The sequence below is a fragment of the Trichoderma asperellum genome, chromosome 7 (genome assembly GCF_020647865.1).
Source record: "Trichoderma asperellum chromosome 7, complete sequence".
Taxonomy (NCBI): Eukaryota; Fungi; Ascomycota; class Sordariomycetes; order Hypocreales; family Hypocreaceae; genus Trichoderma; species Trichoderma asperellum.
In genome coordinates this window covers 3,094,631-3,119,438 of record NC_089421.1, presented here as the reverse complement: position 1 = coordinate 3,119,438, position 24,808 = coordinate 3,094,631, and the positions used below count along the sequence as shown (strand labels likewise).

Here is a 24,808-nt window from a genome sequence, read left to right as displayed (position 1 = left end):
TGGGTAAAGTTCTTCATGCTCAAACCGGGAAGTGGTGCCAAGGCATGTGCGGACTGCCGCCTGTCATGATCCAACAGTGGCACTGCCGTTGTTCTCTGCTAGTGGTTGCGCCAATCGACAGCGGCAAGGACCGAGACGTTAACCGAGCGATTCTCCCGTCGTGGTCTTTGTCAACCTGGCTTTTCTCGTTGCTGTCCCCCCTCCTACCTTGTAGGCTTTCGTAATGCGATAACGCCCGTACGGCCCAAAGAGTCTGTATAACCATCAGCTGACTCGGGCCTCCTCTTCAGCTGGCCAGGTTAAAAGTTCGCTTTGTTACTCGTGGTCTGAATCTATCCCAGCAACTCCCGAGTGGAATATGACATGTAGTGCTGTTGGTTCCCCCCAGACCGAAAGAGTCTCCATCGCGGTGCATACGGCCTTGGAACTGCATGCGGGCTTTTCAAATGCGCAGCTAGGCCGCGAAAAAACGCCCATTGGAAGTGCCCGCTTTGAGTGCCCGCATACTTCGTAGAGTGCCCGCAAGTTGAAAGCCCATATGCTATATAAGAGGGTGGAGGAAGCCAATGATTGAGTTCATAATGCTCCTTGTATACCACCAGTCTAAGCTGATCTGATTTCCCGGCATTAATCATCATGGTGTTCTCTTTGTGTCGGTTTGAGCCCCGTCAGGGCTACTGGAGCGACTTTGATCTCAAAGGAATCAAGATCAAGGTCAAGTCACTAAAGAAAGGCACTTTCCAGGACGGCTCAGATCAAATTCCTCCGTATTTCTGGGCCAAGGGTTTCAGAAATCGAGTAAGAAGAATACTAGGCCGTAAGCCGAGAAAGCATTCTTTCCCCATCCATACCGGCTATTCCGAAGCAAGAGCCTTGGTCGGCGATGGAACTGTGCCAGAATTAGCAGCCCTCTCTGACCAAGCCCGGGGCATCATCGCTGAGATCTTCGGGGACATTGGAGATGTGCCAGAAAGTTCATCTCTAAACGAAAAACAATCATTATCCTCTATCGAGTCAGGACCCCGGATAGTTCAATTGAAACTATCCGCCGACCTCCAGAGCTGGAAAGATAGTCAGCATGCAGCTGGCAACATCTTGCCACCCAAGGGCACCGGACTGAAGCCGGCTTCGGACATTGCTCTCAAGAACCTCGGAGCATCAGACTGGCCGGAGGCAATGAAGACGAACAATGCCATATTCGGCTGCGGCATTGCCAGTCTGCTAATGGGCGCTGCTGACGCGCGAACTATGTTCTCCAACTATGTCACTGACATGGCCTTTTACTACGAGCACGGTTACAACTACGTCTTTCCGACGTTAGAACCGCTTCTGCAGAGAGGCTTGGAAGATCCACATGCGCTACGCACTCCTGGAGGGCGCGAGCGTCGAGACGCCGTCTCTCTCGGCAAGCAATACATCCAAGGCAAGATTGCACTGGAGAAGCGGCACGTGAAGAATTTGACGTATCGGTCAGCACGACTAGATCGGCGTTCTGCACAAATTGTTTCTCTGTCAGAGAGCAGCTTGCTCGGCATGGCAGCCGAGGCGATAGCACGAGGCTTTGATCCAGCTGGCGTTATGGCTGATCTTGTCTTCAGCTCCCCAGGCACTGACGTTGTCGATGTTGGATGCGACCTGGTGAATTCAGAGGTCATGAACTCCTTCCTGAATGTGACAGACATCACAGAGACAGGTGTCGTAAGCGAAGAGGTTCTGCACAAGATATATGATGCCTACGCTGCAGCAAGCGCCAGGATGCTGACCCAGAGGTGGCATGAGCCAGTCGCCAGAATGTGTGCTGCTTTGTATACATGGCATATCCAGAATGACCGGCACTTGTTCTTCCGTCGCGCCCTTCTGGGCTGGTCCAAAGCCCGAAAGACACCCGCTCAGCCTCAGTTTGAGGCGGACTTCGACGAGGTATTTGACAAGCAGTACCGCACAACTGGCTTCAGCAGGCCGCTTGATCCCAAATACGCATGCAACGGCAAAGACACATGCGACCACGTCGACCATTTCCTTGATCGCAACCAAGATAAGCCAGTACTACGGGAACTCTGGGAGTTTCTCGTCACGGGTCCACTGGAGTATATTAGAGCGGGCCAGATCGATGAGCAGCGTGAATACGAACTTGTTGAAGGCTCAAGAGTGCGAATGGCCGAGCTTTTCTCTCGCGGTCAGATCCTCGAGATGGTTTGGATTATCGCTCACGCGAATCACCACGCCTGGCAGGTCAACTATTTGTTTGAAGCCGCCATGTTTGGCAGCATCCTTGACGGAGGCAAATTGGCCGGCAAGCTGGACAGGGCAGACGAGAAGTAGGATTTGAGGCTGAAGTTGGTATCTTGACGATACAAACTAAAGAATGAAGTCCAAAGATACAAAGTACCAACCGGGGTCTGTGTCATGCGTCGGGTTTGGTATACAGGTAACTTGAACTTGTATACTGTACCTGTATACATGTACCTTACTAGTAGTTGCGGGGCAACACCACAGAGGCGCTTTTCAATTTGCTATTAGAAATGAAGCATCGATGCGTATGCTATATGAGATACGAATTAAGCTAGAATGATTTTATGTTAATGGGATAATATACGAATATTTTCTGTCAAAGTTGCCTTGAGCTTGTAAAACTTATCCAGAAACCAGCCAGCGAGAAATGTTACCAACCGAAGAAGCTCCATATTGACCCTAGATGTGTGAGTGAGTGCATAAGTACTGAGTACACTGAATACTAACATATAGACAAAGTAATTAAACGATAGGATGCATAAAGTATGCTGTGTTGGTTTGCAATGTAGTATCTCGGACAATTCCCCCGCTCGAGAGCCTGATAACGTGCCGCTCGCTTATCAGACAATGCAAGGGATTCAGCAGCCTTGCGGAGCCCTCTCGCTTGCATCTTGCATATCACGAAATCCTAATCCTCGCCCAAACAGTTTTACAGGACTGTGGCCGCGGCTAGTGCAATCGCAATGTCAGTATTCACCCACCCAAGGCCTACTCCTACTGGGAGACAGATGGGTATATGGGATCAGCATATCAAATCTCGGGGAGGCTATGAGCGTAGACATGAACTCGAAGATCCCTTATCCGAATTAAGAGCTATTTAGTGGGCTTATTGAGAGCAATTTAAGACGGTCTAAAATTCTGTCTTCCCAGGGGATTAGTTCTTGAAATCGCAATATATATAGCTAAATAGGCAAAAATATTAAAGAGGGGTGTAAAGGTTCTTTGAGGAAAGAAATCATCAGCGGCTGGCAGAGCGAGAAACCATTTTCCAGCAGCCGAAGATCAAATTATATATAGCGATAAAGGTTTTCCGTGTCATGATGCATACAGTAATCCCACTAAAGCCTGCCGAACCCCTAATGTTATTTTCTTAATCGGCTTCTGAAAGGAAATACACTTCGCTGGGAAGCACATATGATATGGCATGAAGAACCATTTGATCCTAAAGACGATTGTCAAAATAAAATAATGGAGATGCAGTATATTATTTATTAGAATGAAGAACACGAAGGGCATATGGAACCTGGGAGGTATTTACCGGATGAAGCTTTTATTCTAACAAAGGTTGCGACCAACAGATCTCACGGTTCTGGTATTGAAGAAATATCTACCATGTAGCCACATTCGGCAATTCTACCAGCCGATCATATCAACCACACGCAATGTATACAGTGGAAGCAGTTAGTGCAATACTCGGTTTATCTGACCTGTCAAAGAAGAAGGGCGAGACATATATAGGAAGATGGTACAATTTGACGATGATGCCATTTACTTTGATGAACAGCAGCACCGGATTAGACAACTCAGCATCCATCCTACGTTGCATGATTCTTCTTCTATCTTGCAAGTGGCAGACGAAAGTACCACCAAGCCTCATGGTGTAAAGGAATGGGGACATAGACGTCGGCCACTAGAGCAGTCTCCTGCGCAGGCTTCTTCTCCATAGCCATCTACCGGACTTTAAGATAAGAACAATCATGGGCGCGGAGGTCGAGAAAGTAAGGCTTCTATCGGTCTATGTCACGGAAAGGATCTCCGCCATCTAATACTTCAAATGGGCCTGCTACATTTTTGGAAGATAGATGATTCAGACAAGGCAAAGCTACGACAATCTCATAAATAAGGACTCAAACGCAGGAATATGCTGCCATAAATTTTTTAATTTTTTTTTTTCAGTGTATATTTCCAGGTGTGCTGTAATAACACGCTTCGTATGTGTGTAGACAAAGGCGCGGTTATCGTACGTTGGAGGCATCTCAAAACTTGCTTCAGGACCGTCATGTGTTGTAAATTAGAGTCCGCGCTGTATCACAACAACAACAACAACAACAACAACAACAACAATGATATAGGAAAAGGCCAGGTCAGGAGGTGAACCAATGACGGGAAAGTTGTCTAATCTAAACGTCTATTAGTATTCTATGATGTCAACCCATTCGTCATCGGCCAACGAAGAATGTGCGGGCGTCAAGAGGTGTATCACGACCTTTGGAGTTGAGCTACTTCAGAAATAAACAAGGCACATCTCAAGTTAGAACTCACAAACACCCCTCGACGAACAAGCCATCTCCGTTCTGCCAATGCATCAAAAGGAGTAATTGCAACTATAGTGAAACATGACAAATAACACTGACATTAAAAATGTATCCAGAAGCCTAGTGAAGACAAGCTTGAGTCCACATGGACGGAAGTTATTACTAAACCAGGAGCAGAAATATAGTATTGCAATCCAGCAGACATACTGCTGGATAAATTAATCATGGTCACAAATAAAGCAGAGCTCGCAGGCGCATTTAGAAGAGTCTCATACACAACAGAATCCCACCACAAGCATACAAGTTAACCTGCCTTACAAAAACTTATTTTGCTATACAAATAGAAAGTTCAAATACTCATAAAAAATCCTGGAATTCAATATCTTATATAGCTTCTTCTAGAGCAATAATACGGCCTTGGAAAAGCTCGCGATTGTCTACAGGGTATGTCAGCATCTGCAATTATACGTGGCCGTAATCCAGATTATGCACGAATACTAAAGCGATACCGAGGTATGCCGTTGTTTTGTTAATATGTGTAAACTGTAGATGCGGATATAAGCCCCCGCCGAGTTTTATGTAGCGACCTGGCCGCCAAAATAATGCAGCCAAATAGCTAAATTCAAGCAACAATTTCACTCATACTTTATTATACAGCCCAGAATGTTTTGCAGCTGCTGGGAGCCATGTTCCAAAAGGTTTTACATAAGCTGTTTGACTTGGCCGGCTATCCGATGGAGGAATGCTGTGCCACCACCATCCCGTCAGCTCACGGCTTCTCAAACGGAAATAGAAGGTTTAAAGAAGAATGTCAATGGCAGAAGCCCATTCCGCAATCGCCGTCAGAGCCGGCCTGACGAACCGCGTGCGTGCATGATTTGCGCAGCCTCCGCCACGGCAGCAACATGGGCGGTGGTTGGAACGAGACACAGACACAGCAGACACGAGAATGCGTAGATCCCGCCTGTTTTGAACACGGCAACGCATACCGTGTTCTTGTTTTATCTTACATCTTACATGCAAACGCATGCAGATGCGGGGGGGGACAGCAAGCGATAAAGGTGCGCCGCTAGATGATATGGCGAATCATCCAAGGCTGTCAGATTTGACAGATTCAAAGGAAGTGCCTCCAAGCAGCTGGATGGTAATTCGATCTGCAAGGAAAGATTTTCGCATGTAGCTCTATTCCATGGCATGGCACCATCCATGGCTCCTCACATGATGGATCGCTGGGCGGGGAAAGAAAAGGCCAAGACAGACGGATCAGCCCCTTTGTTTCGCTGGGCAATGGATAGCTCTGGCTTGAGAGAGTCATTGCGCAGCCAACATTTGAGCTTGGTTTTGTATTCCTCAATAGCCGGGCCATTTTGGGAATTCAAATTAACCTAAGCAAACAACGCTCAGCTGCAGTTCATGGCTGGCTGATAGTGATAGGGGCTTCGGGTACGTACGGCCAGCGGTTGGGGGCTGCTTCCCGCGCTGGTCAGCAATCAATCTAGATGAGCCGTCCGGGTTACAGTGCTGTTAAGTGCTGTTAGGCTCCCAAAGATAAGCATAAAACCGGACGGCAAGAAAAGAAAAAAAGGGGGGGCCACAGTGGCAAAATGCGGTTGGCTCTCGTTCTTCTGGAGTCCAAATCCTCGCCAATGCCAGCGGGTGGAAAACGCCAGGAAAGCAATAATTCACGGGGTATCCCGGGACAGCATCCTTGAACTTCGGGGTGGCTGAAACTAGCTGAAAGAATAAAACGGCAAATATTTGCCAAACGGCATAAAAAGGGAAGAAGAGAACGTCGCGGGAGTAACACGCGGGCATTTAGCCCCCAATGGCAACTTAAAAAAAAAAAAAAAAAAAAAAAGGTTAATTTACGAACAAGATTAAAATAGCAACTATAAAAAAAGAAAAGAAAAAGAAGAAAGGAAAAGAAAAAAAGAAAGGAAAAAGAAAAGCAAAGGAATCAGATACCCAACTAACTCTCCTACAACGAAGGCAGAGCCGTACCGAGACCGTCGCTGGCTTAGGCGAAGCTTTGTCTCACTTCCAGCTTCGCGTAAGTACCTATTGAGAAAAAAAAAAAAAAAAAAAAAAGACCCCAAAACAGTGTCTGGGCAATCACTTGCAGTCGGCGCATCTGAGTCATCACGAGGCGGGTGAGACATGGGAAAAAAAGGGAAGAAACGAAAATGAGCGGGAAAGGCGCAGCGATCCCGGCAACCCGGATCGGCCTGTCTCACAGCTGGTTGCAGCGGAGGGAAAACAAAAAATCAAACCCGCTGGAATTCTCGCAACGGTTACTCTACCTATATGCATACGAAGACATGAAACAAAATAAAATGAAATAATAAAAGTGATGAATTCGTCATCAACGATTCCCTGATCCCCAACCCGCCCCAGCCAAGAAGTGCTAAAAAAATTTCAGAGCATGATCAATGCAAGAGCATGATGCGCCTGGGGCACTGGGCACAGCATTGAAGCGCCCTGGAGGCTGCTAGTGGCTCTTTGGCGGTCGCCGCAGTGGATGCAAGGCCCCTGTAGCGAGGCCGCAGTGTCCCCACGCACAGCGCCTGCAGTGCGTCAGTGCGGCCAATGCATCAGCGCCGGTGTGCAAACCTTGCAGCGATAGCTCCTTGGCGGTCCCTCATCGTCCCCAGCTTGGCTCGTTTCTTGGGGTCTTCTTTGCAAAGTTCTCTGCATCAATCAATCGACCGCACGGATTTGACGACAGGCACACGCTCACACTCTCTCACGCTCACAATCACTCACACTCACAATCACTCACACACACTGCACGCAACTTTTATCGATTGCCGCAACCCATCCTCGCAGCAGCAGCAGCACCACCACCACCGACGATTAGACACGGCAGCAGATACGGCGTCACCACTTTTATACCGCCCAGCTACTACTACCTAATACTTAGTCGTATACTGTAGCATAGCATAGCACCCATCACAGCATAGCAATACCACGACACACCACAGCACAGCTGCATCAGCCGTAGCGCCCCAATCCAGCCTCAGCTTTCCCCAGAACTGGCCGCCGGGACCCCCATTTTCTGCTTCCGGCCCACGAGCTTCTTCCGGGCCCATCGGTAGTTCCTCTGGTCGCGGCCTCGGAACCGAACGCCCCGACCCCAGCAGTGACGACACGACACAGCCCCAATTCTGCTCAGCAGCTCGACAGTCGCCGTCTCCACGGGTCCACTGTGTGTCGTCCATCAAACTTCGCGCTACTGCGATACCAAGCCAACTCAGTCCACTTTATCTTATATTCCATCGCTGCTTCTACGGCGTTGCCTCTTTCCAAGCCTCTTGGCGCGGCGTTCGGCCTCTCTCCATCCCTTTCTCTCTTCTTCGCCCCTACTAGCGTGGCAATCTTGCCCGTTGAATCCTTATCGTCCTCGCCTCGTCCGGCCATACACATACACGTGCTAACCCACTTCTTGCTCAACCCCGTCCACCTACCTTGTCCTCTCCCAATTCCTGTCTGCCCATTCGTATCGCGGTCTCCAAAACTTATTTTGCTTTCTTTTTTTTTCTCCTCTCTCTCTCTTTCATCTGCATGTCTCGCCATCACGACATCCCTGGCTCGGCTACCATTGACTGGGGCGTAAGACCAAGATCGCAGTGCCAGCCCGTAGGCCGCTGCTTCTCCCGGCGCCAGCTTCCGTCAGGGCCTCGACCGGTGCCGTGAGCCGGAAACCGCAAAAGTCCCTGTGATTCGTTTGAGCACACGAAGGCCGGATCTTGAAACGAAGCTAGAAAGAAAAAAAGAAAAGAAGGGAAGGGACGGGAAAACGAAAGAGAAAAGGGCTGGGACGCCAGGAAGTATTGCCCTCTCAAAATTCGTTTGGCGAGTACAGCTTTACATACTCTGTTGGGAGCAACGCCACGAGGGCTGCGCGGGAAACAGCTGTTGGGAAAGAAAAGGAAAGAGAAGGAGGAAAAGGGGGAACCAAGCGAGTCTACTGTGCCATAGAGGAGGAACAAGAGGAGGAGGCGAATATAAGAATATAATAACGAAGTGGGAATAAAAATTACAGGCGCCGACACACACACAGACAACTCGGCCAGAATCGAGTCCATCGCACACCCACAAGCCTCGATCCTGTTGTCCTCAACAAGTCGCCCGCCATGGCGTGGGACAACCTCGACATCACCAAGCCGCACTTGGTGTACATCATCCTGGGCGGCTTCACCTCGCTCTTCATGCTGTGCTCGTCCATCATCAAGGAGCGCATGTACATTGGCGAGGCCACCGTCGCCACGCTCTGCGGCGTCATCTTCGGGCCCCATGCCGCCAATCTGATCAACCCCCAGTCCTGGGGCAATGTCGACACCATCACCGTCGAGTTCTCGCGCATCGTCCTGGTCGTCCAGTGCTTCGCCGTCGGCGTCGAGTTGCCCAAGTTCTACATGGAAAAGCATTGGCGCTCCGTCGTCTTCCTGCTGGTGCCCGTCATGGCCGTGGGCTGGCTGCTGGTCAGCCTCTTCGTCTGGTGGATGATGCCCTCGCTCAACTGGCTTGATTCGCTCGTCGTGGCCGCCTGCGTTACTGCTACCGACCCCGTCCTGGCCTCGTCCGTCGTCGGAAAGGGCAAATTCGCCAAGCGCGTGCCCAAGCACTTGCGAGATCTGCTGTCCGCCGAGTCTGGCTGCAACGACGGCATGGCCTTTCCATTCATCTACCTCTCACTCTACCTGATCCAGTATAACCGCGACGCCGGCGAGGTTAGCTTCCACTTCATCGTCTACGTTATTCTGTACGAGTGCATCTTTGGTGCCTTCTACGGCTTCATGATTGGCTACATTGCACGCCGCGGAATTCGCTTCGCCGAAGAGCACGACTTCATCGATCGCGAGAGCTTCCTCGTCTTTTACTTTGCCCTCTCTCTCTTCTGCGCCGGTTCGGGTAGTATCCTCGGCGTGGACGATCTGCTTGTGGGCTTTGCCGCCGGAGTCGGGTTCTCTAACGACGGCTGGTTCGGCGAAAAGACGGAGGAGTCACACGTTTCCAACGTCATCGACTTGCTTCTCAACTTGGCCTATTTCGTCTACTTTGGCACAATCATCCCCTGGGAGCAGTACAACAATGGTTTCCTGGGCATGGAGGTGTGGCGTCTCGTGGTCATTGCCATCTTTGTCATCCTGTTCCGCCGCATCCCCATCATGATGATGCTCAAGCCCTTTATACCAGACATAAAAAACTGGCGAGAGGCCCTCTTCGCAGGCCACTTTGGCCCAATCGGCGTCGGAGCCATCTTCGTCGCCATTCTCGCGCGGTCTGAGCTGGAGCACGACGAGCCCGTGCCGCTATCGGAGCTGCCGCCACCCAATACGGCGCATTTCAACCTCATCTACCTTGTCTGGCCAATCGTCACCTTCCTGGTTATCTCATCCATTCTGGTCCATGGTTCTTCGGTTGCCGTCTTTACGCTCGGCAAGCGTATCAATACTTTGACGCTAACCATGTCCTACACCGCCGCCCCTGACGATGGGCCGTCATGGATGAATCGACTGCCAAGGATCTCATCCCAGTCTAGATCCCAGGCGCGCACCATGTCAGATGCGTCCTTGGATGATTACAAGGTGCCCGACTTCCCCCCCGGCACTATACCCCCACCCGGACAATTCCTCCGTCGACAGCGAGAGAAAGAAGACGACACCAATGGCCGCTCAAGCAGCCGTCCCTCGTCATTGTCGGGCAGGAGAAGAAAGCACAAAAAGTGGGACGACGGCCTTGGGCCTGGTGGCCCCATCAGCCAGTCGGCCATCTTCCCCAACCGTCCTGCTGTGGCATCACCTCCACCCGACAGAGAGACGCCGCCTGCGGAGGCCAGAGACTCCAACTTCTCTGGTGACAGCCCTACAGAGGTTGATATTGAGAAATCGGATGATGTAGAGGAAGAGCGCGGCCGCCGCAGGACAAGCGAGCACAGCACCCGGGCGCCGCACGTTAATGTTTATGAGGAAGGAGAACATCTTGTCTTTGAAAATGAGGATGGTGAAGTTATCGATACTCGGGCGGCCCCTCATGGAGCTGGTGATGGAGAAGAAGGGACACAACTCCCGGCGCTCGCCGGTCGGCAGCAACCCAAGCCTGAGGCAGAGCCGTTCCATTGGACGATGAGTGGCATCCGACGCAAAGTGACGGATCTGTATAGCTCCGAGTTGGAGAAGCGAAAAGAAAAGGATAAGTCCCACCGACGACATGAACCTGCCCGAGCCTATCAGTTTGGCAATACGGTACGAATCTCTTTTCCCTCTGCGCGTGCGCGCGTTGTACTAACTAGAATGTTGCATAGATTATCGTCGAAGATGAGGACGGAGAGGTCGTCAAGACTTATGAACTTCCCCCGCAAAAACCTTCTGGCCAGGATGGTACCCGGATTAATAACAGTCTCAAGTACTTTGGCCTCGGCGCTCTTGCGCGCCAACCCGACAAGTCTGCTGAGTCTGCCGCCGAAGAAGGCAAGGCAGGGGAATCATCTGCTGCTGGTGCGGCCGCTGCCGCTGCCGCATCTGCCGCATCTGCGGCCACGACTGCTGCTACGTCTGCAGCTGCGTCATTAGCCAAACCCGTATTCAAGCCTGGTTGGACCACTGGCTTTGGTGTCCTCGGCGGTGGTGAGGGCCGTAGGAAGAGCGTGGCGCAACAGGAAGACTCGGACGACGACAGACAGATTCGCTTCACAATCGGAGGAGTGGGACGACGCATGACCAAGGACGACTTCATCCGAGAGGTGCAGAAGCTGGACGTTGGCACGCGCAAGGAAGTTGTAGACCAGTCGACCGCTTCCAACGCGCTCAAAGAGGTGGCTCGCCAGGATTTGTCACACAGAAGAACCAACCGCCCATCGAACATACCCGAGATTGTCGAGCCCGAACCCAGTACCGCTTCTGGGTCAACCTCGGCTTCCACTTCAGTGTCTCCTACTCCTCAACATAGCGCCCGAAACTCTGAATCTTTGTCCCCTAGACGGCAAAGCGACGCTCCCCGAGGCCGTCGCAACAACGCTTTGCATCCTTCCGAGCTTCAGGGCGAAACTGCCGTTGAACGGAGTCGCCGTCTCGCAGCGCTGGGGGGCCAGCAGAGTGAGATGGAAGGCAGCGGCAGCAGAACAAGCCAGTCGCAAAGGCGTGAAATTGCAGGCGAAACACCGGCTGAGCGAAGGCGACGTGAAGCAGCCCTGGGAATGGGTGGTGCGGCAGCTGCTGAGGATAGCGACTCAGATGACGAGGGCACGCCTCGAGTGCCACCAGCCCGAAGGGGTATTCGCTTTGCGGAGCAACCGAGCAGACAAAAATAATCTGCCCGATATTTCACCTTTTTTTTTATCAACTTTACATTTTTCTTGGAGCATGATGAGCATCTGAGCTATCTATTTCGTGTTAATTACTGCGCTGCATGAAGAAAAAACCTGATACCACTATCCACATAGACAGGTTTGCTATTTTTTTTTATTTCTTTTTTTTTATTATTATTATTACCCGCGGAAGAAGAGGAAGTACGGTGAGGAGGATGAGAAAGCTGAAAAGAAGATGGAGGAGTGAGAAGAAGAGAGCAAAAAAAAAGGAGTGATGTGATTTCTTGATATCATGTTGCATAGCGTAATCTGCATGAAGATGTATGACCGAATGACCGGGAACCAAAATGGGGTGTTGTTTCTTCTTCTTTTCTTTCTTTTTCCTATTTATTTTACTCATTTCCTTTAACTTGGTCGCATCTTGCTTCTTTACGTGTTCAGATATCGTTGGAACGAAAAGGGGCTATTTGACGTTGTGAGGTTGCAGAGATTTCACGTGTTGCTAGTTTAAGAGAAGGTGTATGACTGAAATATACCAGCGAAGGAAACTTAGTTACTTTGTGGTTTGCTTGCTTCTACTGCTTGCAATGTGATTTTTAAGTTGTACCACAGCAGTGGCTCTCCCGCAGACAATGGCTTATGGCGTACCTTAGTAGTAGTGGTCGATGCATTGTCAACTGCCATGCTCCATCCCGGGCAAAAGTGGTTCTACCCCTGACTAGCGCCCAGCTATGGAAACCGGCCCAAGCTCAGCCGTATGTAAATATCAATCAATCTATCCATTGACTACAAAAAAAACAACGTCGTAAAGTAAGATATTTTTAATGCTCTAATAACCACGTCTAAAAACGACACGGTCGATCCAACCCCCCCATACATTGATCGGGAGGGACAATGGACATAATGGACTCCACCAACAACCAAGACTCGCCGCTCTCCACGTCCGCCAACATCATCGGCATCCTCACCTTTGTCGTGGCCATTGCCGCCGCGGCATACGCCCGCATCGCCTTCCTGCGCAACAGCGACGACGAGTACCTGCGCGTCAAGACGTCCCTATCGTGGTACAAGACGGAATCAACCTGGCTGGCGGAACTGCTGCGCGCGCTGGACGACGCGCAGGAGGAGGATGAGAAGAAGAAGACGACGACGACGACGACGCCAAGGGGGCAGCAGTCGCGGCGGCAGAGGCAGCAGCAGATGTACAAGTTTGTGATGGACGACTTGCTGAATCTGGAGCAGAGGCTGCTGGATCTCGTTACCGATATAGAGGTCAAGTCTGCGCTGAGGGGCACTGCGGAATGGGGGCTTCTGCCGAGGCGGTGGGCTGCGGGGGGGAGGCCTTCGGTGGCGGTGTCGTGGTTGAGCGTGAGGACGAAGGCGCTGGAATTGGTGAGGCAGCGGGAGGCGTTGACGGCGAGGGTGCAGTTTTTGCAGATTAGCATGATTGCGTCGAGGATGGGCGATTTGGAGGCGCGGATGAAGCTGTTTGAGGAGAAGGGGGGCTCGTCGGTGAGGACGGACGATGATACGGTTGAGGAGGACGAGGGGTGGCAGTCGGACTATGGAGAATAAAATGTCGAGGACAGGAAAAAAAAAAAAGCTTTCTATTGTCGTTTTCGAAGAAAATGCGCGCGCCAATTTTATTTAATCGAATAGCCATTCACCCACAAGTACATGCCCGTGACGGCCAGGCTCGGCACCGCCCACAGCAGGTCCAGCTCGACGACGGCCCACAGCCAGATGCACCCCAGCGGCGGCGCGCGCTTCATGTTGGCCAGGTAGCCCTTTGAGTTTGTGGTGTAGACGAGGGCGCAGCCGGCGACGCAGCTCATGGCGAAGAAGAGCAGCTGGCGGAGGGGTCGCTGGAAGCGTCGCGGCAGGCCGGGGATGAGGGTGGCGTTGGGCTCGGAGGGGTGGAGGGCGTAGAAGAGGAAGAAGAAGGCTGTTTTTTTTTAATAAGGATTAGCTTTTTTTTTTTAACGAGTTCAAGGGGTGATCAAAGTCGGCTGGCTTACCGATGAATGCTCTGCCGGCGTTCTTCACCACCCTGTCCCACTTGATCGACGTGCCGTACTGATTCATCACTAAGACGTCAAACGTCAGGTGCAGCGTCGCCAGCGTCGACGTGTACAGCAGCGCCTCGAGGAAGCGCTCTGCGCCGGGCGACATCTGGCCCTCTTCATCATCGTCTTCGTTTTCGTCGTCTCCAGCAAGCTGTTTTTCTCTCTTGGCGGCCTTTTTGAAGAGCTGCTGCTCGTCGGCGAGCTGCAGCAGCGTCTGTTCGGTTGGACCCGAGCGGTCGGGCTGGCGGAGCTTGATGGGTTTTTCCTTGCGATTCTTGACCATGGCTGCGTGCTGAAGCGGTTCTGTGTATGTAGCGTGTATTCTGCGGGGGAATTGAAATACTGCTAGTAACCATGAACAAGCGAAAAGTATTCGTGTGCGTGGTGTTTGCGGCAGTGGTGAGATACGTGTCTCGTGTTTGTGGGAAAATTGACGAATGACATCAAATCGGTTGGTCGGTTGACATCAGCCGAACGAGGCGTGCGGCGCCGCCAATCAGCGGCCATGGCAAACACTCCGCAGACCTGTCAGTGGGGGGAGGGCGTTATCGATAATGCTGCCGGGTGCTGGGGATTTGGTGTGCCTGGCAGTGGCGCCATCGACAGCAGCTGTAAGTCGCATGCTATTTACAGTTGCACAAGATCAGATGCATTATAGCACTGCCAAGGTGGCTTATATACCTGGCACCTAACCTAGAGATGGCCGCACAGATGTTGATACCTATATGTACCATTACAGTCTTATAATCGAACACGCAGCGCCGTGTATGCTCACTTCTGTCCTCCATTCCATTCCAATCCAAGCCTTGCATCTGCCTCTCCCCTTCGGCCTCCAGCTGCCACCCAATGCCGCGTCCTGCCCTCCGCGTGATCCCTCGCCTCGGCCTGCTACTCGTCCGCTGCAGAACGTCAGGCCTCTCCAAGGCCGATCCCTTGCAGCACATCTGGCGCGTTTCGCCCTGCTGTCCAATCGCCAGCAGCCCGCTAAGCCAGGCCCTGGAGCCACTGCAAGAGCCTTCCGGGTCTCTCCCCACTTGCCCATCCCGCCTTTTCAATTTTAAAGCCCGCCCGTCGCAGAAAAGGGCACTCGGCCTGTTACTTTGTACTGCTCCCCCAACAAAACCAAAACACCACCACCACAGTCGCCAGCAAAACATCGTCGACTCGCATCGCGGCTCCCCCTTTTCTTCGAGGCAGTCAGTCCCAGCGGCCACACACGCGCGCTCCTCCCGCAGCTTCAGCCTCCGCCTCAACCGCAGCTTTATCCGTCTCTCTCCGCCATCACCGCCGCCATGCCCACCAGCCTCAGCCTGCCCTTCAACCTCCCCTTCGACCTCGGCCTCAAGCTGCCCGTCGGCCTGCCCGTCGACTCCAACGCCCTGCTAGTGCTGGCCGCCTCGGTTGCCGCCGCCGTGCCGTGCATCTACATCTGCACCGCAAACGCCGTGCGCAACCGCTTCCCGGAGCTGCTGGAGAAGCGCGTGTGTCTGCTGATTGCCCACCCGGACGATGAGGCCATGTTCTTTGCGCCCACCGTGCTGGCGCTGGCACGGCCCGAGACGGGCAACCACGTCAAGATTCTCTGCTTGAGCTCAGGTACGGCGAGTCTGTTTGTTTCTTTGCGATCCCTCAATTGCCGGTATCTCTATGGCCATCTGGTGCGGAGGAAGAGGAGGGGGGAATATCCGGATGATCATGTCATGTGGGGTTGTTTTACTTGTGGAGTATTAGCACGTTGTCAGCCACGCGACGATGACGAGGAGCGAAAAGCCCGGTGGAATGGAATGGAAATACTGAGAGGAAGAGGAATTTGCGCGCATATGGAAACTGGGGCTGACTTGAGCTTTTCTAGGCAACGCGGATGGACTTGGCGAGACGAGGAAGAAGGAGCTTGTCCAGAGCGGCCTGGCCCTGGGTCTGCGAGACGAGTCCGATGTCTTTGTGGTTGACAATCCGTAAGTGCCGCCAAACTTTTTTACGAGCGCAACTCAAAGACGAGACTGACACAATTGGCATCTACAGCAAGGACTTCCCCGACTCCATGGCCACGCACTGGGACGAGACCAAGATCGCAAACCTCCTCACAAAGGCCTTTGCGCCGCAACTGGCGCGCCAGCGAGCCGAAAACGCCTCCGAGCCCACGGCCAACATCGACGCCCTCATCACTTTTGACGGCAACGGTGTGTCGTCCCACCCCAACCACATCTCTCTCTACCACGGCGCACGAGGTTTTGCCAAGGCTCTGACCGAGGGCAAGCCCGAATGGAAGAGCCCCGTCGACGTCTACACCCTCAACACCGTCAGCCTGCTGCGCAAATACTCTGGCGGCCTAGATCTCTTCACCACCATCGCCTCATCTCTATTCACACCCAACAAGGACCCCGAGCGTCCTGAGAAGCTGATTTATGCCAACAACCTCATCGGCTCAGAGCCTAGCCTGGGTACTGCGCTGAGCGCCATGACCACTGCGCATAAGAGCCAGATGGTCTGGTTCCGCTACCTGTGGCTCGGATTCAGCCGATACATGCTCGTCAACGACCTGAGACTGGAGAAGGTCGACGAGGAGAACTAAAGCAGAAAAGGATTAAATATGGAAATAAGCAGAAGCAAAAAAAATTGAAAACATTCTGACATCAATTCGAACAATACAAAGCAAGCTTTACGAGATTGACGTGTAGAGGAGCCAACAAGGTAGGGAATTTGGGTCACATAAATGGGTCATTGGAGACGGAAAGGGGGGGAGGTGGGAGGCGTTGCATGAGCGGCGTTTTTTTATAATGAGAGCCGGCTTACTTGCTCTTATGGGGGATGTGTGAAATGACTTGCCTAGATCTATTTCGAGTTTTACGTTTATGATGATGACATGCATCTATCTCTTTGGCTTTTTACATACATTGTGATGCTGGCCTTTTTTTTCTTTGTTGGGAAACGGGCGAATTTCAGAATGCTGTTGTCGACGAAGATGGATTCTATCTTGCAGAAGATGCTGAGATGTCGCCTGTTTCCGTCGCGAGGGATATTTGGAGACTCATCTCAACACTTTCTCCTTTCTCTTGGTCCAATATCGCTTGACTGGCCCCTGTCGTGTTTAAAACCACTGGGCAGCAAAAGGAGTATTATTGCTGTGGACAACTCCACGCTGCCTCGAGTTCCCGGCGGCAAAGAACGGCCAAAGATTGCCCCGAGGCCTCCAGGATAGAGCGAGTTTCAACAGCCGTCTTCATTTGAGAGCATCTTGTTCCTGCAGTCCATATTCTACGGACTTGTTTGATCGATCGCTTAGCGCTACGCTCCTATTGAACGTGATGCCAGAGCAGAGTAAGGATAGTCCGTTATAGATGACTAGCGCGGAAGGTCAAGCGGGAGCGAGTGGATCTCCATTGAGAAGAGACTGACTGGTGTTGAAGGTATCCATTATGTCCATTATATCCATTTTTGCCAGCGGCTACGTGTGGGATTCCAATGTCACTTAGTAGGTATTAGGCTGTTGATACCAATCGTTTCTCTACGTGGTCTTGACTACACAATCCAGTAGAAGGAGTGCCCAAAGATGTCCAGCTATCCAGCTCTCGCGCGCAATTCATCTCGCCTTTCCACATTATTAAGATGAAAGCAATCATTCCCACCAGAAAACATTGTACCGTCGCAATCCAACAGCAAAGCAAGCGGCTATCGTCGGGGAGCGCAAAACAATAATATCAACACCATGCCCTCATGACAATCATGTGTTTTACCACCAGCTTCATCATTCGACGCAAACACGAGCGTTCATGCGCCCCCCCTTTACTTTGCTTTACCTACAACAAACACACAAGACAAATCGTATCCACATCAACAGCATCATCACGACGAAACGTTCAATCCACGTGGGTACATTGTATCCAGCAAAGCGCATCCATCGCCCCTCCCCTTTAGTTAACTGAAGCTTCCCGCAGCCCTGAAATTTTCATGCATCACTTGAAGCTCAATATACATACAAGTTAGCGAATCCCATCGTACTTTCACCGCTGGTGGGACAAAAATTATACAATAAATCACAAGGCTAGCAGGCCTAGGTAGTAATTATTACGGCAAAGAACCACAACAATCCCAGCCCTGCCCAGCTCCATGTCTCGCCACAGAGTCCACTTACACGCCACCCCTTCGCCAACTCTTGCTCTTTCTTACAGTCTTTTTGCCCTTTTAATACTATACTATGTAGAAAATTGCAAAAATTGTTTCTGTGATGCTCCACTGCGGCAGCCACAGCAGAGAAAAAGAGTGGGCAGGTATAGCTATTGCGGATCCCGGCTAGGCGGGTCCCACGGCAGAGAGGAGGGTTCGTGACTCTAAGAAAAAAATAAAATATCCATAGGGCTGCCATGCATTGGAGGGGCGGGAGCGAAAGAAAAAAGGGGAAAGGGGGCAATTTTTTTTGAAGAAGAAGAGAAAAATTGCTGTGTGATGCTGTGGAGATGCTACTTTGTCATGAATACGTGTATGAGGAGTTGATGATTCCACCAAAGGGTTATCCACAGCTACATACCGTGCTGAAGTAAAGTGAAGCTATCCACGAATACTACAAAGCTGTGATAGCTTTGATGTCATACACAAAACACAGTCACAACGCCTAGAATCAGTGAGTAATCCGTAGAAGCCGCCAGCACCGCCTGCAGTCATCCCGAACCGTCGCCCAGTCATCGCCGCCACGGCCGATGGCCCGATTCAATTCAGGTACCAGCAGCCGCCCGGCTTCCAGCTTTCCATCCACTTCCTCAGCTTTCAGCTTCAAATCAGGCTGCTATACACGTAAAACACGGCCCTCTGACTGGCCAATCGCCAGCTCAGCCCTCGTCACACGCCTGAAAAAACCAACGTCTCATCAAGCCACACATCAGTTACAAATTACAGACAGACCCCTGTCTTTCGGCCCGAGCGAGCTTAACCCGCGGTTTACCGTGCTTGCAAAAACAGGAACGTACCACACAATGTTGGTACCTGAAAAAAAAAAAAAAAAAAAAAATCTTTCCAACCAATATTCTCCGGCTGAGTCAGGAACCCACATGCTGAGCCACACCCATAGCAAAGCCCACTTATTTCGAATCACGATGGTACTACTACGAAGAAAAAAACCTGCAATAGTGTCATGGGCCTTTTCTAAAAAAGGAGTTTTTCTCGTGGTGGCTACGATCGGGTTGTGGATCCCCGGCACTCAGAAGGCTGTGGAACCTCGTTTTACGGACGGATCCGCCGTGTTTACAGGCCTGTAGTAGTAACAAGAGGAAAACATGTTTTTGTAAGAGAAAATTTGCAGTGTAGGCATCCTCCAAGGGGGCTAAGGATGGAGCCCGCTATGGATTCGTAAGAGGGGATGAGGATGGAAAGTCGCGGCATCGTGAAGAGTACGTACTCACGGAGTCGTGGATAGATTTTATATATAAGGAGCTGGTGGGAGGTGCCATTCGAGGAGGAAATTATTAGCATCATCAGCATCAACAAGCTTTCACTCACACACAAGTCTCACACACACACAAACAAAAGAGCTTCACTTACAAACACATCAATCAATCATCTACTACTACTTTCTTCTCTCAAAACAAAACCTCACAAAACAAACCACCATCAAAATGTTCATCGACGATCTCCTCTACATCCGCGCCCACCTCAGCGGCAAGAACCAGCCCAAGATCTTCTCCCCCTCCGGCTCGGCAGCCTCCTCCGCGGCGCCCACCCCAGACAACCGCTCCATCGCCTCCAACGAGAAAAAGCAGAAGAAGAGGCTCAGCATCTTCTCCTCCTCCTCAGGCTCCAAGCCCTCCGTCAAGGCTGCCAACTGCGGCGCCGGCATGAAGCTGCCCTCCAACATCACCCAGACAAAGGATCACTCTCTGCACTACCAGCAGATTCGCCCTATTATCCACTAAGAAAGTTGCCAAGATTTTTCAACTTCAACTTCCAACTTTTTTTATACGATGATGACGACGACAAAACATACACATAAAAGTTTTTTGAGATTCTGATTGTTGGCTTTTTGCTTGGGGGGACATGGGAAGGAAAAATAAAAGTTTTTTTATTATATCAAGAGTATTACAACATATACCCATTTGATTCGATTCGCAAGGATACATTTTATTATACACGGGAGAAGGGATATCAAAAGATGCTTATGTGCATCGGGAAGGAGGATTAGGAGAAGGGAGAGAGGGGGAAGACGGTTTAGATATCTACTTCAAACCATTTAATAACCACATAATTCTCACTCCTTAACATTTTGTCTTATTCTGATGCTTATAAAAAGTGAAATGATATAAATCCTCAATTCATTGAACACACAGACTCGATGGTGAATAATGCTCTCCCCAAAAAACATTCTATCCATAAACAAATGCTCAGTATATAACAAGCAACCTGTATGCTTTCTTTCCCCCTATCCCAGCGCCATTTAATAAAAAGAAAAGAAAAAAAAAAAATTTCAATACACCTAGAAATGCACGCTCTGTTTCTTCTTCATCTTCTTCCTCTTCTCCTCATCACTCTTCCCCCCTCCAAAGAAACTCAGCGCACTCACCCGCGCGCCAGACGGCCCAGCATAAGGCCCTGAGGACCCCCCTGGCACTGGCGGAGAAAGCTTGTTGCGGCCATTCTTCTGCTGCTGCTGGGTGGATGGTCCCGGCCCTACACTGTTCGGCCGCGGAGGGGGTGGAGGCTGGAGATTGTTGACGACAGGCGGGCCATACCAGCGAGTGCCCAACGCTCCAGACATTGTCGCCGCCGCGTTCGTCGATTCAAAAGGTCGCTGCGGAAGAGGAGGGGAGGAAGAAGACTGCGGTGGTGGCCATTGGCCTTGCACGCCGTACTCTCGGCGTAGACGCTCGGTCTCGGCATCGACCTCGGCTTGCCTCCGGCGCCGTTGCGCCGCTTCTTCTTCTTCCCGCTGCAGCATCCTCCTCGTTTTTTCCTCCTCTTCTCGCGCCAGGCGCTCTCGACGCTGCCGCTCTTCTTCGGCCACCATTGCCTGCAGCCTCCGCGTCTCTGCCTCAATCTCGGCCTGCTTCGCCGCATTGCTGTTCATCGCCGCCGGCGGAGTATTGCCCAATGCGCCCGACACAAGCGTTGGGTCGTTGGGCGACGGTGCCAAGGGGGGCCGTGAGCCTCTTCTTGCACCACCCGCCGGAGCCATGCCGGCGCTGGAGACGTTGAAGGGATCATGCCGAGGCGCAAAGTGCAAGTCTCTGACAACAACTGCGCTCAGTAGCAGCACAACTTCAAGTCCTTTTCTATCCTCGACTTCCACGCGGGCCATGTTGGGCTCATATATGCTCAGGGCATCGCCTTGCTTCTCGCTCCGATACATGGCCACCGTAATGTCCGGCTCCTTGCTCTTCTTGCCGCCCACGCTCTTCCCAGACATGTAGCACGTCATATCCTTGTTCAGCCGCCCATCCCGCTTCCAGTGAAACATAATCTTGGGCGACAGGTCCGACACCTCATTGCTGCCCGTCTCTTGATCCAGTTTGCTCGCGCTGGGCAGCTTAAAGGAGCGCTCGGGAATCTCAAAGCCCCACGAGTCAGCCCGATTCCAGCCCCCGGCGTTCCGCTTGACGGCGATGCTCTGGTCCGGGTTGTACAGCAGCACCGCGAAGGAATCCGGCGTGATGGGCACGTTGGACGGAGAGCCGTTCTGGTTGCGGAGCTCGGCGGCCGAGAGGCTGGGCTGCTGAAACTCGGGCTTTACCAGCACCTCGCCGTAGATGACGGACTGATGCTGGGCGTCGAAGAGGGCGACGGCATACTGATTTGCCGAGGACGAGGGCGCCGGTCTCTGTAGGGTGTAGGCACGTGCAGGATCCGAGCCGTTGTAGGTGTAGAAGAGAGTGGTCTGGAGCGGATCTTCCTTGGTAGAGGCCAAGCGGTACGTCGGGAAGCTGTCGTCGAGCATGGCAGTTCAAGGCACAGGATGAGAGACCAGACAAGATGACGGGGTTGAGAATAAGCAGAGGTGGAGAGTCTGCTGGAGATGGGAATCGAAAAGAGTCGTCCGCCGGCGCCAAAAAAAAAATCAGCTGGTCATGTCGCTCCAATCCCAGTCCTGGCTTCGACGAGGGCGCCTATAGAAACGAGGCTGCGTCAAGCTGGAACGCGGTACTTTCTAAGGAGGGGCCTGGAAGGATGATGAGGATTTCAGGCTGCAGCAGCGTCAAGCTCAGTCGTTGTTCAAAGCGTCTATCCCCAAGAAATGAAATGTGCAATATATGGAATCAGCAAATAAATAACTATCGTGATATATTACAGTGAGAAAATGCAGCAAAGGATTCAAGTCCATCGCAGCTTTACGCAACGACTGTGGCTCCCCGCCAACGTCATGGCTCGTCTGCGCCACAGCCGCGCGACGCTCTCCTGCGCTGCCCATTGGCTGAGCCGCTGCCGTTCTGACACGCCCCAGTTGCGGGTGGCTGTGCTGCGCCTGGAACAGCGAGAGCCGGTACGTACCTGGCCTGGATGGTGGAGTCTGCCTCTTACCTTATTTCATGCACGCATCTCGGCATTGGCTACTATCATTAGAAAGGCACACAGCTTTAAGGCTTGCTTATTTTATTTACAGCCTTTTTGTTAAATAAATCACAATGTTTTCATTATTTGCGCATTAATAGTATTCTTGTGTGCTTCTTCTCTTTGTAAGCGATTCAGCCCGCGTGCATATCGTCATTAAAACTCGTCAGCTCTTACAACTTCATCCTCGCAAAGTCAAGACCAAGAAGAAACCCATGTCAATTCCATAATCCCAAAAGCCAAAACGCCTCAAAACTCCATCCCATAACACGTAATATCCCGATTCGCTTTCCCTGTCAGACAAATCCCCCTGGGTGGCTGAATATCCTGTATCATAATCCGACGCCGTATAACTGTGCCCGCTTTCCAAGTATGTATAGTAAAAAAGTGAATAGCAAAGATGCATCCCAAAACAGCAACAACACTAGGCCCATCCTTTATGCCTCCTCGTGGCTCATGGGTTCATGACTCTCATAACTTCCTCTCTCGTCCTGACCAACTTCCCACGGTCTCCTCTGTGGCCAGTTCTGGTTCACCCAGGCCTCGTCCTCGAGAATCACGAGTCTGCGCCGGATATTATCGTTCCTCCTCTGCAACCGCGTCCTTCTGCTTTTCCTAAGACACGGCAGCCAGCAGCACAGCATGAAGCTCAGTATGATGCCAAGGGCCATGCCGATGAAGAATCCTCGCAGTATCCTCTCTCCGCTATTGCCCCCCTCGGCAATGCCAACAATTCCTTGGCTCTTGCTGGTAGGTGTTGGAGAGGATGTTGATGATGTCGCCATGGTTCTTGTGATACTTGATATGATGTCGGTAGCCGTGGGAGTAGCACTAGAAACTAAGCTCGGACTTGGACGTGGAGGACCCTTTGGAAGGTCTGGATTAGGTTCGAGATTCATGCGTGCTATAATACCCATCTATACAAGTATGCGTCAGCACAGGCCAAATAGTAATGGTTGATGCCGTTACAAGAGATTAGGGTGAACCATACCTTGACGAGTGTATAAGTGTATCAACCAGTATGGTGTATACTCTCCTCCATTCTAGTCACTCAATGCAGTACAGACGGTGTAAGGCAGTATCCGAACAAAGCAGCAGGATATAATAGTATATTATGAGTGAGTCTTGATATTTGCTTTCAAACAAGAATAATAGTAATGTATTTTCCTTAGTATAAATGGATTGTACGTGTATGCCAAGAAAAAACCCCCCCCAAAAAACAAGGCGACAACCACCTCTTAATAAAAGAAAAGACCCAGTCGCCATACTCTTCGAACCCGAGGAAAACGAGCCCCCCGAACGAAGCAAAGGAATTCGCTTGCACGCACCAGAACGACTAACACAGCACACAACAGTCAGGCCCCAAAAACGCCCATCCCAAAAGGCATAAGCACGTCACAAACTTTCATCCGCGCGTGTCCAGGTCACCAGCCAGCGCAAACCAGCTCTACGCCCGCCGCCCTGCGATTGGACGCCTCCCCTTCTATTCACGCTCAGTGGGGACCTTGAAAGCCCCCCCGGCGGTGATATGACTCAACCGGTAGTGCAAACGTCGTTTGAAAATGTGGCTTGCTGCTGTGGAGAAGCGGGATAGGCAAACGTTTCTTTTCTTTTCCTGCCAATGTAGACGAGCTAATACGGAGTACGTCTTGTTGCTGTGTTGGTGCTAGTATGTAGTAGCAGAATGAGAAAAAATTGTGGGTGAGCCGAAGCCGAAGCCGCGCTGCAGCACCGATCCCACATACATACATACTGCTGGGTGCGGCAGCCGTCAAGGTGACAGCGGCAATCGATGACGGCAAAGCCGATCAAAAACAGTTGATGATACAATCCTCTTCGGCTTCCATTTGTAATAGACCCAAGTGCCGTGAGCCGCCGCCAACTACGTGACTCAAAGCCGCATTTTGTGCCTATAACTCGGAATAACTACTACATACATGTACTGCATAAGGCGTGGAAGAATGACCAAGCAACGCTTCTTCAAGCGCAGCATCAGATTAAAAAAAGCCCATCTGCCTGACGCAAGCCACACATTTTACTTTGACCGACTGATATCTATTTCCAGCAAAAAGCTGCCATGGACTGATCAGGAAAAAAGAAGAAAAAAGACAGCTCCCCTTCTCACATAAGCACCTCGCGACTCAGGGGACCTAGCTCGCCCGCACCCAAATTATAAAGCGTCGTACACCTTGAGAGAAAAGCTATCCTACTGATCAATCCGCATGCCAGCTAAGCTACCAAAGCCATATCCTTCGTGTTTACGCAAGACGGTGTACGCACAACGGTGTACGCAATCTGCTCTGCGGGTATCATAGCCTAGCCAGCCCAGCCCATTCAAACTTACGACTTTCTCCAGCCCA

The 24,808-nt window shown here is 51.4% G+C and overlaps 9 protein-coding genes across 9 annotated transcripts; 5 read left to right on the top strand and 4 right to left on the bottom strand.

Moving 5' to 3' along the window:
• Nucleotides 1-636: 636 nt before the first annotated feature.
• On the top strand, nucleotides 637-2,322 carry TrAFT101_011744 (uncharacterized protein; the record flags this gene model as incomplete). The annotated part of the gene is made up of 1 exon (XM_066129367.1): nucleotides 637-2,322. The coding sequence occupies one exon, from the start codon at nucleotides 637-639 to the stop codon at nucleotides 2,320-2,322; it is 1,686 nt and encodes a 561-aa protein (XP_065985499.1).
• A 5,199-nt stretch (nucleotides 2,323-7,521) lies between these two features.
• TrAFT101_011742 (uncharacterized protein) lies at nucleotides 7,522-12,389 on the top strand. The gene is made up of 2 exons (XM_024906931.2): nucleotides 7,522-10,792; nucleotides 10,852-12,389. The coding sequence occupies exons 1-2, from the start codon at nucleotides 8,681-8,683 to the stop codon at nucleotides 11,854-11,856; spliced, it is 3,117 nt and encodes a 1,038-aa protein (XP_024757829.2). The 5' UTR covers nucleotides 7,522-8,680; the 3' UTR covers nucleotides 11,857-12,389.
• TrAFT101_011743 (uncharacterized protein) lies at nucleotides 8,120-8,632 on the bottom strand (the record flags this gene model as incomplete). Its single annotated transcript, XM_066129366.1, has 2 exons — nucleotides 8,120-8,260; nucleotides 8,588-8,632. The coding sequence occupies 2 exons, from the start codon at nucleotides 8,630-8,632 to the stop codon at nucleotides 8,120-8,122; spliced, it is 186 nt and encodes a 61-aa protein (XP_065985498.1).
• A 290-nt stretch (nucleotides 12,390-12,679) lies between the features above and the next one.
• TrAFT101_011741 (uncharacterized protein) lies at nucleotides 12,680-13,443 on the top strand. The gene has a single exon (XM_024910104.2). The coding sequence runs from the start codon at nucleotides 12,748-12,750 to the stop codon at nucleotides 13,426-13,428; it is 681 nt and encodes a 226-aa protein (XP_024757830.2). The 5' UTR covers nucleotides 12,680-12,747; the 3' UTR covers nucleotides 13,429-13,443.
• On the bottom strand, nucleotides 13,444-14,651 carry TrAFT101_011740 (uncharacterized protein). The gene is made up of 2 exons (XM_024904250.2): nucleotides 13,872-14,651; nucleotides 13,444-13,798 (listed from the first exon to the last, which is right to left on the bottom strand). The coding sequence occupies exons 1-2, from the start codon at nucleotides 14,200-14,202 to the stop codon at nucleotides 13,497-13,499; spliced, it is 633 nt and encodes a 210-aa protein (XP_024757831.2). The 5' UTR covers nucleotides 14,203-14,651; the 3' UTR covers nucleotides 13,444-13,496.
• Nucleotides 14,652-15,211: 560 nt separating this feature from the next.
• Nucleotides 15,212-16,491, top strand: TrAFT101_011739 (uncharacterized protein; the record flags this gene model as incomplete). Its single annotated transcript, XM_024904251.1, has 3 exons — nucleotides 15,212-15,515; nucleotides 15,772-15,874; nucleotides 15,942-16,491. 3 exons carry the CDS (start codon nucleotides 15,212-15,214, stop codon nucleotides 16,489-16,491), a joined length of 957 nt encoding a protein of 318 aa, XP_024757832.1.
• Nucleotides 16,492-19,193: 2,702 nt separating this feature from the next.
• Nucleotides 19,194-22,209, bottom strand: TrAFT101_011737 (uncharacterized protein). Its single transcript, XM_024898654.2, has one exon. The coding sequence runs from the start codon at nucleotides 21,835-21,837 to the stop codon at nucleotides 20,380-20,382; it is 1,458 nt and encodes a 485-aa protein (XP_024757835.2). The 5' UTR covers nucleotides 21,838-22,209; the 3' UTR covers nucleotides 19,194-20,379.
• TrAFT101_011738 (uncharacterized protein) lies at nucleotides 19,496-20,158 on the top strand. The gene has a single exon (XM_066129365.1). It carries the CDS (start codon nucleotides 19,526-19,528, stop codon nucleotides 19,820-19,822), a length of 297 nt encoding a protein of 98 aa, XP_065985497.1. The 5' UTR covers nucleotides 19,496-19,525; the 3' UTR covers nucleotides 19,823-20,158.
• A 326-nt stretch (nucleotides 22,210-22,535) lies between the features above and the next one.
• TrAFT101_011736 (uncharacterized protein) lies at nucleotides 22,536-23,629 on the bottom strand. Its single transcript, XM_024902048.2, has 2 exons — nucleotides 23,440-23,629; nucleotides 22,536-23,365 (listed from the first exon to the last, which is right to left on the bottom strand). The coding sequence occupies exon 2, from the start codon at nucleotides 23,363-23,365 to the stop codon at nucleotides 22,886-22,888; it is 480 nt and encodes a 159-aa protein (XP_024757836.1). The 5' UTR covers nucleotides 23,440-23,629; the 3' UTR covers nucleotides 22,536-22,885.
• Between the last annotated feature and the right edge of the window lie 1,179 nt (nucleotides 23,630-24,808).

Bases quoted from the DNA above. Each gene is read 5' to 3' on its own strand.
- TrAFT101_011740 (XM_024904250.2), bottom strand. From the start codon at position 14,202: ATGGTCAAGAATCGCAAGGAAAAACCCATCAAGCTCCGCCAGCCCGAC. The intron at 13,799-13,871 runs GTAAGCCAGCCG...AAAAAAAAACAG, and splicing joins CGCCGGCAGAGCATTCATCG to CCTTCTTCTTCCTCTTCTAC.
- TrAFT101_011738 (XM_066129365.1), top strand. From the start codon at position 19,526: ATGTTCATCGACGATCTCCTCTACATCCGCGCCCACCTCAGCGGCAAG.
- TrAFT101_011737 (XM_024898654.2), bottom strand. From the start codon at position 21,837: ATGCTCGACGACAGCTTCCCGACGTACCGCTTGGCCTCTACCAAGGAA.
- TrAFT101_011741 (XM_024910104.2), top strand. From the start codon at position 12,748: ATGGACATAATGGACTCCACCAACAACCAAGACTCGCCGCTCTCCACG.
- TrAFT101_011736 (XM_024902048.2), bottom strand. From the start codon at position 23,365: ATGGGTATTATAGCACGCATGAATCTCGAACCTAATCCAGACCTTCCA.
- TrAFT101_011742 (XM_024906931.2), top strand. From the start codon at position 8,681: ATGGCGTGGGACAACCTCGACATCACCAAGCCGCACTTGGTGTACATC. The intron at 10,793-10,851 runs GTACGAATCTCT...AATGTTGCATAG, and splicing joins CCTATCAGTTTGGCAATACG to ATTATCGTCGAAGATGAGGA.